This window comes from Poeciliopsis prolifica, unplaced genomic scaffold (genome assembly GCF_027474105.1).
Source record: "Poeciliopsis prolifica strain line A6 unplaced genomic scaffold, Auburn_PproV2 SCAFFOLD025, whole genome shotgun sequence".
NCBI lineage: Eukaryota > Metazoa > Chordata > Actinopteri > Cyprinodontiformes > Poeciliidae > Poeciliopsis > Poeciliopsis prolifica.
Window position 1 is genome coordinate 3182121 of NW_026562400.1, and position 15289 is coordinate 3197409.

The following is a 15289-nucleotide window of genomic DNA, read 5'->3' on the forward strand; positions in this document are numbered from 1 at the left end:
GAACAAGAACCCGGGTCAGCAAAATTGGACAATTAGAAAAACGCTGCCTTGTCCGATGAGTCTCAGGTTCAACACACCCAGATGAAGAGGTCAGAATTTGGTGTAAACAACAAGAAAGGATAAATCCATCATGCCTTGTATCGGTTGAGTTTGTGAAGGTGGTGTAATGGTATGTGGAATATTTTCTTGGCCTAATTTAACGTTGCTTAAACACCCAGTGACCACGCCCATCCCTTCATGATCCCAGTGAACTCATCTTCTGACAGCAACATCCAACAGTACACAGTGCATCATACAACAAGATTAAGATCATCCTAAACTGCGCTGGTCTGCCAACAATGAGCATTTCCTAACAATCCCCTTTAGAGAGAAGACCTCCCCAAGACCATCCAGAGGTTTATCTTTTTCTCTCTGTAATTTGATTTTAATCCAATAAAAAAGACTTAGGTCTCTGTTTTCTGAGAATGTAGCCTCTTTAAAAGCATCCTTATTTTTTCTCCAAACAGTGGATACCCACCTAGTCGTGGTTCAGTATTCACTGATTCACCTATCAGCAGATTACGATGGAACGCAACTCAAAATTATTACCAAAAACCTGCATATTCACAGACTTTTTGACAGGCTGTTGGCTGGTGTTTGCAAAGCAACCAATTCACATTACATTCTCCTTGGCACTCATTGGCTGCATGCCCAAGACTGAAGATAAGAAAGACTGTAGACACAAGTGTCTGCGCTAATGCTAAGAAGGTTTCCACTGTGCATATTAATGCATGTAATGGTATATTTGATTTGCTGTTGGGACCAATAAATACTAAGCTAGAAGCGTGTTTATGCTGGGTTTCAATACAGAGAATCCACTGCAAGCTGTCTTTTATAGCCTCAATCAGATTTAGTGAGGCTTTACTGTAAAACATCTAAATTTATTATACGTCTTTGGAGACACAGGTTTCAAACACAAATAACTCAGTAGGCCAGTCATGGTCGCTTGTTAAATATTAGCTTGAATCTCTGTTTTGACCTTGGCTACAGTTTATCCATTTCCATCTTCTTCACTGCAGTTTATCTCATAACAGACGAGTAATTAAATATCTGAGGAGAGAAGCTGTGACCTCTGTGTGAACCCATGTAGCTGCTTCCTCTCCCCCCTCCGTTTGGGAATTCACTTCAGCGCTGACACGGCTGAGAGGCTTTTAGGTGAATCGTAGACAGTTTCTGATTTGAATTTCAATTAGCACACAGAGGGCAAGAGCGTCAAGACGGCAAAACTGTTTTCTATGCCCAAAAAACAAGTTACGTGTGAATAAATATGAAGGAGATCCACCAGAATTTCCACTGATTCTCTCCAGACTTTATTTTTATTCCACATTAAAATATCAACAACTGATGTTTTCCAAACAATGATGTGCAAAATGTCTGTTCTGATGTTTATGGATCATTTTTGAAGCATTCCCAAACATCTCTGAATCCGCTGGCCGCCACATATTTTCCCCTCTGCTCCACATGCAAACAGAAAGCACTGGGGACCACAGTCTAAATCCATTATAATCCCCTCTGTCCAAACAACACCAAAGACTGATTTCACAGGCTTCTGCCTCACAATGCCCACACTGGAGGGGGACACAGCTCTTTGTGCACCAGATTTGTGTTTGGACACTGGATGATGTGCGGCTGTGAAGCTCTGGGTTGCAGGTCAACGCGGTAGAGAGAATAGAAAAAGCTATTTTAGCATTTTCTCAGTAGCGAACGGTTTGCAACTGGTGGTGCTCCAGCTGTCGACAGTCGTTCACTCTCAGGGGGAAGAGTTGGAGGTTAAAGAGCAATCATCAATATAAACAACAAGGCTTTCACACAGGCAGGACATAAAATGGCATTACATTAAACCCATCAGGATATGTAGCAAAAGCAACCACTTGAAAACACAATTTATATTCTGTTTGTGATTTGGATTAGAACAACTATTATGGTCTATGTTCACTGAGAACATAGATTAAGTCAAGAAAAAGGACATTGCATTGCAAACTTACAGAACTAAATGTTCATTACATGCTCTTATTTTGATATCTTGGTGCAGAATGATCCCCAGTTGGTTTTTAGTGCTATAAATAGATTCAATATGTTTCGCCAGACTTTGATTTTATCAGACCTGTCTTACAATAACTTGAAGAACTTCATTTTTGTCTGTTTTTTACTTTTTCACATTGTTGTGAAGGACTTTTAGATCATTTTTAAGTTTTTGCACAGAGCTGGACAACAAAAATATATATACTTTTTTACAAAATATAGATTTTTTTACGTATTTGTTAAAACTGTCACTATGTTGGAACAGTACAGCATAGCAAAATTAAGATCTTCTGCCTCCCTGTTCTGACTAGAAACAACCAATCAAATACAAGAGGCGGGTCTTAGCGCAGTATGGCGCCACCGATTCTCCCTCTCAACCTCATGTTCAGCTACGCTGCAGGTAGCAGCTGGCCTGTTGTGAATGCTAGGCTAGTTAGTATGGCAGCTAAATCCTGTAATGGAAAACCGTTTATCTGTTTATTAGAACATGAGTACATGAGGATGATTGACAACACTAAGACCCTCCTCCTGGCTCTGATTGGATGATTTTGACCAGGAGAAATGTATGTCAACAATAGTAACTCAGGCAGAGGAGATTCATATTTTCACAGATTATCTGTCTCATAGCGTAGTGTCACAACATGGTCAAAGTTTTAACAAATACATTAAAAAACATTTTTACAAAAGCGACATACTGCAGCTTGAAGCAAACACTCAAGTGAATAGTTGTGACCAGAGCAGAGGGCGCTGTAGGGCGCTGTAGAGCAGGAAGGTGGTTTTCACGAGGGAACTTCCCAGGCAGGAAAAGCAAACCAGAGATGTTTGGGTCTTAAACTCTTGAGGATTCTGGAAATCCTCATAAATGGATTTAACTTTGGTTTGAAATGTTTAGGGAGACAATAAAGACTGAATGCTGTAACTCAGTGTCCATATTGTTACTGCTACCACAGTTGGTTACATTTACTCAATTACATTTACTTGAGTTTTTTTTACTATTCTGTACTTTTTATATTTACTAGAGTAATTTTATTATGAAGTATTTCGACTCTTACTTGAGTACGTTTTCTGGATTCTCTACAAACTTGTTTTAACCAAAAATTCAGACACACACCTGCAATTTTTTATTAACGTTTATCAATTTTTTTATTGAAATAAACTGATTTGGAAAAATTTTCTTTTGCCTAATTGTTATTTTTGTTACTTATATAAATGATTGTCATTTTGGTCCATAAAATACCAAAATTTGTACTTAACTACATTGTTTGGTCCATCTGATTTAATATTTTTAAATATTAAATGATTGATAATTTAATCAGTTCGTCAGTACTTGAGTAGACTTTTTACCAAATATTTTTTTACTCGAGTAAATCTATTTTGAAGTGGGGCTACTATAACTTGAGTACAATCTTTGCGTATTCTGCCCACCTCTGATTGCTACTAAATGATTTTAATGTAGATTGAACTCATTTACTTTAGCAGAGCTTTGTTTTTCGCTCCCTCCTGCAGCCTGTGGATTAATAAAACAGACGTTTCCACACACTATAGAGACAGGAGTGCATGTCTTCAGCGCCTCTTCCTCCCCCTGTCCCCTTGCAGGTGGCCCCGTTTTCTACTTTCAGCAGGGCTGCAGGAGGAATTCACATGTAAATAGGCCACCAGCTCTCAATAGACTGCAGGGAGAAAAATGAATCTCATCATGATAACCTTGCATAATAATCACACTTCAAGTGTGCACGTACTGCACACTTTTTTTTTACAAGATGGGATAAAATCTGAAAACCCTGCAGAGAAAAAGAACCCCCTGGAGATGAGTTTATTGGGAAATAAAGAGGGGAGTGACACGCAGGCAACACAAAAACCTTATGGTATGCATTTAAAATTGTGTTGCATCTTTTATGGGAATGTTTTTGGTTAGTCCCATATGTGCACAAACTCTGGTTCCAAAAGAAAATATCTGATTTCACAAAAGTCTTAGTAAGGCTGTGTTTGGGGACACAGAGTGAAGCTGGGAGTCCTAAAAGTCTACCCAACGGGTTTAGAGAAAAAATACAGCTTCGTATCCCTGCACTTGTTCTTAGATTTTGATCTAATTTCTCAGCAAGTTATTTGAATGTTCCGTCTCAAGTTTGATTTGTTTTCAAACTTGGGCTTGTCTCAACTTGTAAAAAACTTCAAAGTTCTTTACAAGTCCTGTTAACTTCAAAGTTAACAAGACAAACTGTTCTTATTAACAACAATAAATAACTTTGTGTTGATTATTTTGCATAAATCTTGCCTTTAAAGAAGGAAATATGTTCCACTTCTTATGGACAAAGAAAACAATCCAGCTAAGCAGTTAACATCTTACCTGCAGTGTTTAACTCTACAGTTTGTTCCTGCAGGCTAAAGCAAACAAGACACGTTCAAAACAAACAGACCTTTAGCACTAGCATCGATTAGCGTAGCTCAACACTTCACAGTTTGGATGGCTGACCATTAAAACTGAGTAACAGACCAATAAATGACCAACTCATTTGACTAATATTTGAATCTTAAATATTTTCATCAGCTGAAAGCAGAACATTATTATATTTAACAGGAGTAAATATGATCCTCCTGGACATTGTATTTCCACTTAAAGTTATTTGAGAAAAGCTACGTTTGCTACACAAATACGTCAATCTATTGATAACTTCAACGTCAATAGATTAACTTCGACAGTTTCCATCGATCCCTCTATTTTCTTGTTGCTGGTGAGGCTGGGAGGGGAACTGGTGCCAATCTCCAGCGAACAGAACCAGTCTGATGCAGAACTTCAACACCTTTAAACTTCAAATTATGGCTACTTTGGAAATCTTACAAATATTTGATAATAGTCTGTCACAGAAACTCCGAGTATCTTGCAAAGGAATATTCACACTAAAGTTTTCACACTTTATGCTTCCAATTAACCAAATAAGAAACCAACAGTTTACTCTAGAACTACTTCCTGTCTTATGCCAAAATAAAAGTCTCAGACACAGTTGTCGCTTTCGTCTTAAAGTATTCACCTCACCATTAACTATCTATTGTTGACAGCAGCTGAGTAATTATTCACACAACTTCCACTTTGATTCAAAATATTGTGTTTTAGCATCTTAGTAAAATTTTAATCTGTGTGTATCAGGATGAATGACAAACTGCAAAGACAAATTTGACATCTAGTCTTTCTCAAAAACTGTGAATATTTTGCAAAGGAAAACTCCCTATGTTTTTATGCTTCCTGTTAACACACCAAGCAAACTTTCAGACATTGTTTCCAATTAGCCGATAAGCAATGGTTTACGTTAAACATTTATCAAACTCAAGCACTCTAAATAATTTAAGTTATAAAAATAAAGCATTTCTACAGCCGAAAGTAACAATTACTTGATTTTTCTATAAAATGATGCTGCGCCTTTAAAAATACATGCATAAATACTGCAATTAAGGACCCTTAAACTGTAAATGTTTCTTTGAGTTCTTCTTGGCTACAACAAGAATGCATTTCAATTTCATGCCAAGTTGTAATTAGTCTCTTCCTAATAACAGCAGAGGCTGTGACTCGTAGGATTTACAACTGTTTTCTTGTTCATAATGAGAAAAACAAACTTAGTTTTCTATGAACATCTTTGTAAAAAAAAAAAAAAAAAAGACACGGGCTAATAAATGAGCAGTGGCATGTAGAAGGGACTGCATGATAAGGAGTTTCTATCTTAAACTGTATAAAGGGTGCGACCATGCTGAGCAACACGACCAAGATATCCTTAAGAGAAAACTCAGAAGGTTCTGAGAAAACGTGAAGTCCCAGCAGCTCCGCCCACCTAGTAACTCCGTATCAGAACATGTTGTACTTGACGCATGGAGTCGCACCGCAATCCAACCCAAGAAAATAACTGCCAAAGTCAAATATGCCCCAGGCTCATAGTGGCACAACCCCAATTCCAAAGAAACGCAACAAAAAAAAGGTGTGAAGAAACATACTAAATTTCAAAAAGAAACAGCGTGAAGTTGCTCTGATAAAGGTTTCCTGAACACTTTAAGAATAACAAGAAGGGGTAAAAGGTCCGATGAAGCAAAATGTGATTTGAGCTGCATTACATAAAACCATGTCAGCAACAACAAAACCCAAGGGAGGAACTGTGCTCTCTGACAACGATCCCCCGGTGAGTGCCTTGGCAGAAAACCTATGAGCTGAGTGCTGTGTGCACAAAGCAGGACAGGACGCACGTTAAGGAAAGACAGGGTGTAGTGGGCAGAGACGGGGAAACAGAGGCAATGCCTTTGCTCTTAAAGGTTTCCTTCCTCTGCAAACAAGTTGGGTAAGACGCACCTGGTCAGGGAACTATTGCCATTCCTGCTTTGCTGTTGAAACATTTTGCTTTGTGCTTTCAAACAGGAGAGCACACTGTTTTATTTTCTGTAGTTTACTCATCTCCATTTAGAGACAGTCACAATAAGCAAAGATCTTATTAATCATAGCATCTAATTGTCTTTGTGGTGAGGTAACGTGTTAATTATCCGCCTGCATCATAGTGCTATTTTAGACAAGCAGCTGCTTTGTTAGGCTTAATTATTTCAAAGGGATGCAAAAACAAGTGGTGTTAATGCATAGAGTCACATATCCAACTGTAATCCAAAAATACTCAGACATGCTGCCATCCCCGCAGCGTCCTGCCCCAGCCTGTTCCACTGGGCTTGGCCTGCAGACTGTAACAACACCTTCCAGCTTATAGGCAGTGGAAATAATAAGAAAAAAACTACATACCTCTGTACAGATGTCAGATTTCTATGACGTAAAAATAAAAGAATTTCAAGATCTTTAGCACCTTTGACAACTTGCTCAGTGGGATTAAAAATGAAGGGAAACTATTTTGATTCTATTGACACTAAGCAACTATGTCACTTCATCATTCCCGGCACCATGATGAATGCCGGAAGTGAGCGACTGAAATTGTTTTCCCAAGTTGTTTTTACTTGTTCGAGTCGAGTTCATTTGTCTGCGTACGCAACACACCTGGTTGGGGCTCAAAGACGACGGCATTTACAAGAATTGGAAACAGTTCGCTTAGAAACTGACCCAAACCTCCTGATGTGTTTATCAAATTACAGACTTTACCTGAATTCACACCACATGATTTATTTCACTGTCATGGACAGTTCAGTTAGAGACCCTGTTAAAGTGCCTCTTTCTTAGTTGGATCTCAGGAAAAACCATGGAGAGCTAGTTGATTAGCCTAAAAAGTCAAGTTAGTTTGTGGAGGTGTGAAGCGTAATCCAACTCCGATGGACCAAAAAAGCAAACTCTGGTCCACTTCAACTCATCGGCTGAAGGCTTTTCACTATAATCAATTAATTGCATGATAAATTAAAACAAGTTTAACAGTTTTTATTTTTATGATTTATCATTTTTCTCTTTTACCTCTTTCTACAAAAAACTGGATGATAAAAGTCTTCAGTCTGCTGCTTTGGTGTCAGCTGGATAACTTTGTATACAGAGACTTTATAATTCATTTCATTTGTTGTTGTGTTCTCACATCGTTATGCCATTATTACCATTGTATGACTTGAAAATGGTCCCTAAACAAACATCATCATTTATTGCAATAACTTCTATCGTCCAGGAAAATTTGTTATTGTGACAGTTCATGATCCAAGGCAATAGGAAAGGAAAAGGAAAGTAATTTGGATCAATAAAGTCCTGCAACAAAGCTGTGGTGACCTGGTGGCTCACCATCCTGGGTTGAAACAGGGGGTGGAAAAAAGAAAAACCTGACTTAAAAAAAATTGTCATTAATAAAAACAAAAATTAGCATTCACATTTAAATGTAAACATTCATCAAAGAAATAGGTTCTCTATTCCATAAAGCATGTTTTAAAGTTACAGAGTGCACTTTCCAGTTCAATGTAAGTTTAATTGACATTAGGGTCAATTAAACTAAATTGACTTAAGTATTGTTTCAATAAACAGCGCCCCTAAAGGCAGGGAGGAGAAAAGGGTTTTCACAAGTTTAGTTATTTACGGTGTCTGTAGACCTTGTATCTGCCATGGATTCACAAGTCTTTGCTTTTTGTTATGGCTAATTTGAAGGCTAATCCACAGACGTTTTAGAACTGAAAACCTGCAGATAGACTTGCTATAATCTTCCTGCAGTCATTAAAACACGCCCTCAGTTTTTGGGTGTGTTCATCCGTCAGTGCAATTAGTGTGCAGGCTGCATAAAATGAAACCAAAGGCAAGTTTGCAAAGTGAAGATTAGAAGCTATAGCTTGACTGAACATAAATTTTGTTTAGAAGCGTCACATAAATGAGCCACAGAACAACTTATTCTGCAACGTCAGCCGCTCCTCTGCAGGAACTGGTTTAGTTGCTCCTCTCCTTTAATTTTTTCCCTGGCATCGCTTTTCAAGGTCTCGAATCTTTGATTAAAGTATTACCAACCACTCCAGTATTGTTTCAAACATACTTTATTTAGAAAAACGTAATGCATATATATCGTCTGATGTCAACCAGTGTGGAAAAAACTACTGTACATTAGCATTTTCTGTCCAAATATCTATATAAAAGTTGAAACACAATATGATCCGTTTTTAATCTGTAAACTCCAGAAAAGGTGAAGATCTAAAGTGCATTTTTTAAAATCTAGATAGACAGCAAACAATCAGATGATACTGTAATAATTCATAATACTTTTCTTTCCAAAACAACAAAAAAAATCCAGTGTGGAAAAAAAATGTACAGGATATAACAACATTTGAACCAATTAAATACAACTGCCTCTCGTGTGCAACCTCTTTTTTTGTCCCCCCTTCAACGAGTCAAAGCCTTGAATTATTTTTGGTAATATGGGTGAAAACCAGCCGCTCGAAATCACATAGCATCCTTTAAGCATTTTTAATCACCTTTCCAGACCCCAAAACCTTCAGTGCTGCGTAGTTCCGCTATAAAACACATCTACACATATCTGAAACCTTCACCTCGTCCTACTGTTAATTCTTCACCTTCAATTCCTGATCAACAGCGTTGACATCCGACCACGACCGGGAAGCCTAAAGCTCACCTTTGGACTAATAAAACTTAGCCCAGTGAATATGAACCTGCAGTGAAACTGGAAATCCACTGGGGGATGTGGGGTAAATAGTTCCTTCATAATATAACAGCAGGAGAAAAAAAAAGAAAAAAAAATTCTAATTTTATTACCCTGAAAACCACCAAATCTGACAGGGCAGTTTTGGTCTACTTTATAGAGCAAACATCTTATTACACTTGAAATAAGATAAACTAACTTGTAAGTATTTTTTCAGCAATATACAGGACCTTGTTTTAAGTTAATAATTCCTTAATATTGGTGAAAAAATGCTAGTTCCACTGGTAGATGAATTTACTGCCAATGGAAACTGGCATTAAGTTTACTGCCAATTTCAATTTGACAGTAAATTTACTACCAAATTCCCCAATTATAAAAAAAAGTGACAATTGGGGAAATTGTCAATTATAAGAAGACAATTTCCCCATACTATAAGTGAAAATCTTCCAAAGAAGCTAGTACTTTTTTTTTTGGTCAAAATCAAGAAATTATTTACTTAAAACAAGCTTCTGTATCTCCTGGTAAGTTACTTTTATGTTAGCAGTGTCTTAATTCAAGTGCACTAAGATATTTGCACTAGAAACTAGACAAGAAAATACTTTGTAAGATTTGGCGTTTTTGCAGTGTAGGAGTTTATCTCTTTTTCTTCTGCTGGGAAAGCATTTTTCTCCTCTTCTGGATCATCCTGTAGAGTTCGTCCAGACCGTCTCGGAGTCCCTCCCCGATAATGGCGCAGCAGGCCTGCAGGTGCCAGGGCGTGGCGGGGCCCAGCTCCTTCAGCGCCAGCAGCTTCTCGATCTCCCCCTGCGCCAGTGACACCCTCAAGTCCTGCTTGTTGGCCACCACCAGCACCGGGACACCCTGGTTCTCCGAGCTCTTGGCGATCTTATGCAGCTCGGTCTTGGCCTCCTCCATGCGCTCCGCATCTGCAGAGTCCACCACAAATATGATGCCGTCCGTGCATCGCGTGTACGACTTCCACAGGGGGCGGAGCTTCTCCTGACCCCCAACGTCCCAGAAGTGGAAGGTGACAGTCCGGTTTTTGCCCAGGGACACTTTCACCTTCTCCGAGTTGAAGCCTTTGGTCGGCACCGTGTTCACGAACTCGTTGAACTGCAGTCTGTACAACACTGTCGTCTTTCCAGCAGAGTCTAGTCCAAGAATGGCGATGTGAAAGGACTGGAAGAACGACATGTTGGAGGAAAACTTAGGCTGTTCAGACAGTCCATTCCCCATCGCTTCACATCGGGAGGAACAGGAAACCAACGAGGTTCACAAAAGGCGATCCGGAAGTAATCTTCACAGGCGCTTATAGTCCAAAAAGACAGCAGGGATTACCTGAAATTAAATTCTCTGTGTTACTTTGGTGCAAAAGACAGAATTCAAAAGGCAAAGATGCTGCTTTTCAATTCTTAGTCTAACCAAACCGAAGACATCGGATCCGACATTCACCAAAGGAGGAATTATTGTTAAATCAGTTAATCTCTGTGTGATTAAGATCAGATTTTGGTTTTCCAACTTGTGGTCAGAACCACAATAAATGGACAGATCTCCTTGTGCGCCTGTCGCAATAAATCAGCTGAACTTATGATCAGTTAAAATGAGCTCAATAATTTCCTTTTGCATGATTTATCATTTTCTCTTTTTAACAAAAACTGGATGACAAAAGTTTTTAATTTGGTGCCTTGGTCTCAACTAGCCTTTTTTCTGAAGGACAAATTTGTTTACAGGGACATAAAAATTAATTTTGTTTATTGTTTGTTTTATTTTGGATGTTTAAAATGTCTTACAGTTCCAGTATTAAATGTTCATTCATTAGAATTTAAAGTTTATTGTTTTATGAAAATGTGTTCTTGCATTATTATGCCATTGAAAACGGTCTTAAAGCAGCAACTTTATCGTTTATCTTGATAAGATTTGGGACAGTTTATCATCTTTGCCAATATTACCCAGCTTTACTTAGTCACTTACATGGATGACAAGAGCACAAAATACCAAACAATATTTTTGATTCATCTGACAAAATAAAAAAGTCTCAGTATCCCTTTGATGGGTGAGATATATTCAGAATATATATGTAAATCGATTTGCAATCATTTCTTTCTTCATATTGTTTATGTTAAACTTTTTTAAGTGTTCATAAGCCCCTAACCCAAAACTCCCATTCTTCTTTAATGATTTCTGAGTGTAAAGACCACAATATCTTTGTGGTAGTTACATTTAAAGCTAACCATCTGTTTGCATTTGGAGTCCTGATCTGATTAAAGTGTGTTGGATCCAAAAACATCTCAATGTTTAACCTGCAGAGTTTCTCTGAACTCTGATGGTAATTGTACTTAGTTTGCCAGGAAACCTAAACACGTCTAGGCTAGTCGAGCATGCATGACTTCAGAGACGCACAGTCTGGGGTTTACATAATTAAGCTTTAAAAATGTGACCAATAGTTCACAAAACAACACTCTTCGGTGGTGAAGTTTCAACTGAGGAAAAGACTCAGAAGTATCTTGAGTCGCTGTCAGTACAGTGTTAAAAAAATAATTCAGATGAAGCAAATGTGACGTAAGAAGCAATTTGAAATCAAGCATTTTACTTTACAATTTACTTCACCTTATGCACAGATAGAGGTAGGTGGTTCAACTGGTCAAGAACTTATTTTATAGTAGTATAAAGTATTCTACCATTATTCTAAAGTAGAAATTTAGAATAATGGTGAGAAATTGGTATAAACAGGCCAGACTTTTAAATTGTAAATTGGTACATTTACAAACTTCTCACTAAATGTATTTTCAAAGCCATCAAAAGGAAAAACAGGACTATTGCCCCATTGATGGCTTCTGAAACAGGCCTTTGCTTTTCAGAAACATGACTCACATTTTTATAATTGCTCAAAATTACTGTTACTGGCATGAAAGGGTGCCCACAATTTGAAATATCATAATAACTGCAGATAATTGCAGCTATAATTAGACGATTTTATTTCTACTCTTACCATCAACTTATTTCATTTTTTGGCAACGTCGCTAAAATTTCGCTTAGCTACAACGTAGCGTTTTAAGATCAGAAGATGTTTGAGTCAAATGCTATTTTGAGTAGCCATATCAGAAATAATGGTGGAAATTAGCACCTACTACTGGTGAAATTTGATCAATTGAGCTACATTGGCGGATTTGCAACTAAAACAGAAGAATGGTGTTAAATTTATACAAATGACCTGTTGGAGGCAGCACTGCGCCTGATGCAAAGTAAAAACCATCAAACTTTTGTAAGAGATGCCAAATGATTAAATCTAAGATTGACCATCAAGATTTTACCATTTCATACTTTTGGTCTTCTTGTACCTGAGTTTTTCCTCCAACTCACAGAAATATATAGGAGACACGGAAATGTTGTTGTATTACTCATGCTAGAAAAATCTGCTAACAGCCTTCTCGCCCCTTTAAATTGTATCCTAAACAAGCCCCTTCATTTCTACTTAAAGATTGCATATCCCTTTGCTCCAATGCAGAAATGTCACATATAATTTTATTTAATTCATAAATTACTTTCAGAAATGGCAGCCCATTTCTAATAATTGTGATTGGACAACTAGTTAAAAAGGGCCTATTATGGGCCCTGATCAAACCAAAATCAGTGTGACATACCATTTTACGAAACTATGCATTTATAGTGGGTTGCATTTTTTTCTCCAATATTTTTAAAACTAATAAAGGCCTGTAATGAAGTCATTTATTTTTTTAATTTTGTAATAGGGACAAATATTACACAAGTGTTTTGGAAAAAAATAAATAAATAAACAATAGCTTGTAAGCTTTTCTTCCAAATTTGTAATTCCCCTGCATGTTTGGAATGCTGTAACAAAGGTTATTCATAATAGATTGACATGAAGCTTTCATTTGCTCTACTTTGTCTTTGTAACACTGTATTTAAGGTAAAACCATGAATCTACCAGCTGCATTTTTAGGAAATATACTGTACAATTTGAAAATGAATCTGGGTGTAATTAGAGTTACATTTTCATCCAACCCACCAGAAAATTAACACGCCAAAAAAAAAACATTTTTTATTTTGATGTAGCACTCCCTTACCTCTCAGTGAGAGAATCCTCTGAGGTTAAAATATTAAATCTAATCCTCTCCCAGCTGAGATGTGATTTCTCCTGTCGTCTACTCGATCTGAAACCCAGCTCACGGCGTACTACTACTTATTTTCACAGCAACGAAGGCGGAAAAAAAAAATCCTCCTAACAACAGCGAAGCACCACCCCCCGTGGCTGGCTGCTTCTCCTCCGCGCCCCGTGTGGATCTATGGCTGATGACTCCGCTGCTACTGCTTGTGTATCCTGTCCGGCTGGGGCAACACCCACACCGGCACTGCGGACAAATCTGATTGGCTCCTGGGATCCTATCTCTTTCCGCTGATTGGCTAAAACTACTGCCACTCACGTTCTGTGCCTGGAAACACGGGATCACCTGTTGCCCAGAATGCTCGGCACACCATTTCATCCTAAACACCCATACAGCGAGTTTAAAGACATTTACAACAAAAATACGAAGCTTGTCAATGTGTTTAACGCTTGATAGAACCAAGATACACAGGATAACTAGAATACGCGCATACACACGGCACCCAACCAACCTATTTGGGTGTTTTAGACCAAAAAAGCGTCTGGGAATAATACTACCGGGACAGCTAAGCTAGCTACAACCGGATCCAGACGTGAGACTAAACATACCGTTTGCTTTGGCGTGCAGAATCGTCGTGTTTTCCCTGCTTTTCCTTGCCTGTATGTGCGTGGTTGAGAGAGAACGAGGCCACATTCACAGTGAATGTGTGTCGTTTGCGGGAACAGCGCCGCCCCGCTTATCCCCGCATGTTTTTGTTTAAAGTGATTGGTCAGAAAGCAGGAAACGCCGCCACACTCTCCAAAGCCCCACAAGGGGATCAACACTGCTGGCCACCGAGTTGCATAACCTGCATGTGTTTCTTTTCTTCCAGACGTAATATAAGAACTAAACAAGCTGGGGATTATACCACCCTGCCCACTAGGCTTATTGCTTTGCTGTGCTAAAAGAAAAACAAATCTTTCCTAGTGGTTTAAGTCAAGTTGAGTTTTTTTTTCTGTTGTACTTTGCAGCAGCAGTGCACTTGCACTTGTCATGCAAAGTACAACAGTGCTTTGCATGACGAAAACATAACAACAAACCATTATATTACAGTGGAAAAGTAAAGAGAAGTAATACAAGGTTGTAAACCACTATAAAATGAATCTATATTCCAGAATAAATCAATGCATGGATAAGTTATAACATTGTTCAGCTTAACATAGACAAAACTTCACTGGTAGAAGTAGTTTTTAGTTATGTTACAACTAGATCATGTCCGGAATCTGGGTTTGGTGGTGGACCTGAACTTTCACAGACACATAAAGACAATTACAAAGTCAGTCTTCTACCAGCCAAGTAAACAAATACTGATATCTTGAGAAACTCATCCAACTGTTCTCATAGAAAGTCAAACAGATGGCTAATCCAGAAAGCTGCTGCTCGTATTCTCACTAAAACTAGAAAATGGAGTACATCACCCCGTAATTAATTCATCTGTCTGACTGCTGAAGTTTTCCCCAAACAGCATATTTCAAGCAACGAAGCAATGTTGACTGAGCCAAAGAAGCTGCTTAAGGCTGTTGCTGCTAAAGGTTGTTGTCCAACACAATGTCTCTACTTTGGCTTTATCTGTGTTTAATGACTAGTGATTTTGTGGAGTTTGTTTTGCATCCAGAAACCTAAACATAGACCTGAAAGAGGGTTTATGTTCTATTACCCATCTGGCTGCCTCTTTAATAATATCCAATAAAATGGATGCGTACTGCAGAAACACAAGTATTTTTGGGTAGTTTCTAGTGCAAATATCATAGTACACTTGAATTACAAACAACTCAGAGTTCGCCATATACAGAATTCACTGTATATGGCGTCACTCATACGCAAGACAATTCAAAGTGGTTTGGGGGGAATTAAAGGAAAAAAAAAATCAGTCACATATTTTATGCTTAGATATTCTACAATCAAATTCAAGGATGAATTTAGGACAAGTTGAGTGATTTAACAAACCAACTGACTGTAAAATGCACAAAGGGTATTTCT

General features: G+C 38.1%; 1 protein-coding gene across 2 annotated transcripts; it reads right to left on the reverse strand.

Annotated features, from left to right (window-relative positions):
- Positions 1-8508: 8508 nt before the first annotated feature.
- On the reverse strand, positions 8509-14012 carry arl4aa (ADP-ribosylation factor-like 4aa). Of its 2 annotated transcripts, none has more exons than XM_055047332.1 (2): positions 13879-14012; positions 8509-10484 (listed from the first exon to the last, which is right to left on the reverse strand). In XM_055047332.1, the coding sequence occupies exon 2, from the start codon at positions 10380-10382 to the stop codon at positions 9780-9782; it is 603 nt and encodes a 200-aa protein (XP_054903307.1). In that variant the 5' UTR covers positions 10383-10484; positions 13879-14012; the 3' UTR covers positions 8509-9779. The 2 variants fall into 2 exon arrangements, with proteins under 2 accessions (XP_054903307.1, XP_054903306.1); XM_055047331.1 differs by lacking the exon at positions 13879-14012 and adding an exon at positions 13232-13551.
- Between the last annotated feature and the right edge of the window lie 1277 nt (positions 14013-15289).

What these genes read in the sequence shown, in the direction of transcription:
- arl4aa (XM_055047332.1), bottom strand. Translation starts at nt 10,382, where the DNA reads ATGGGGAATGGACTGTCTGAACAGCCTAAGTTTTCCTCCAACATGTCG.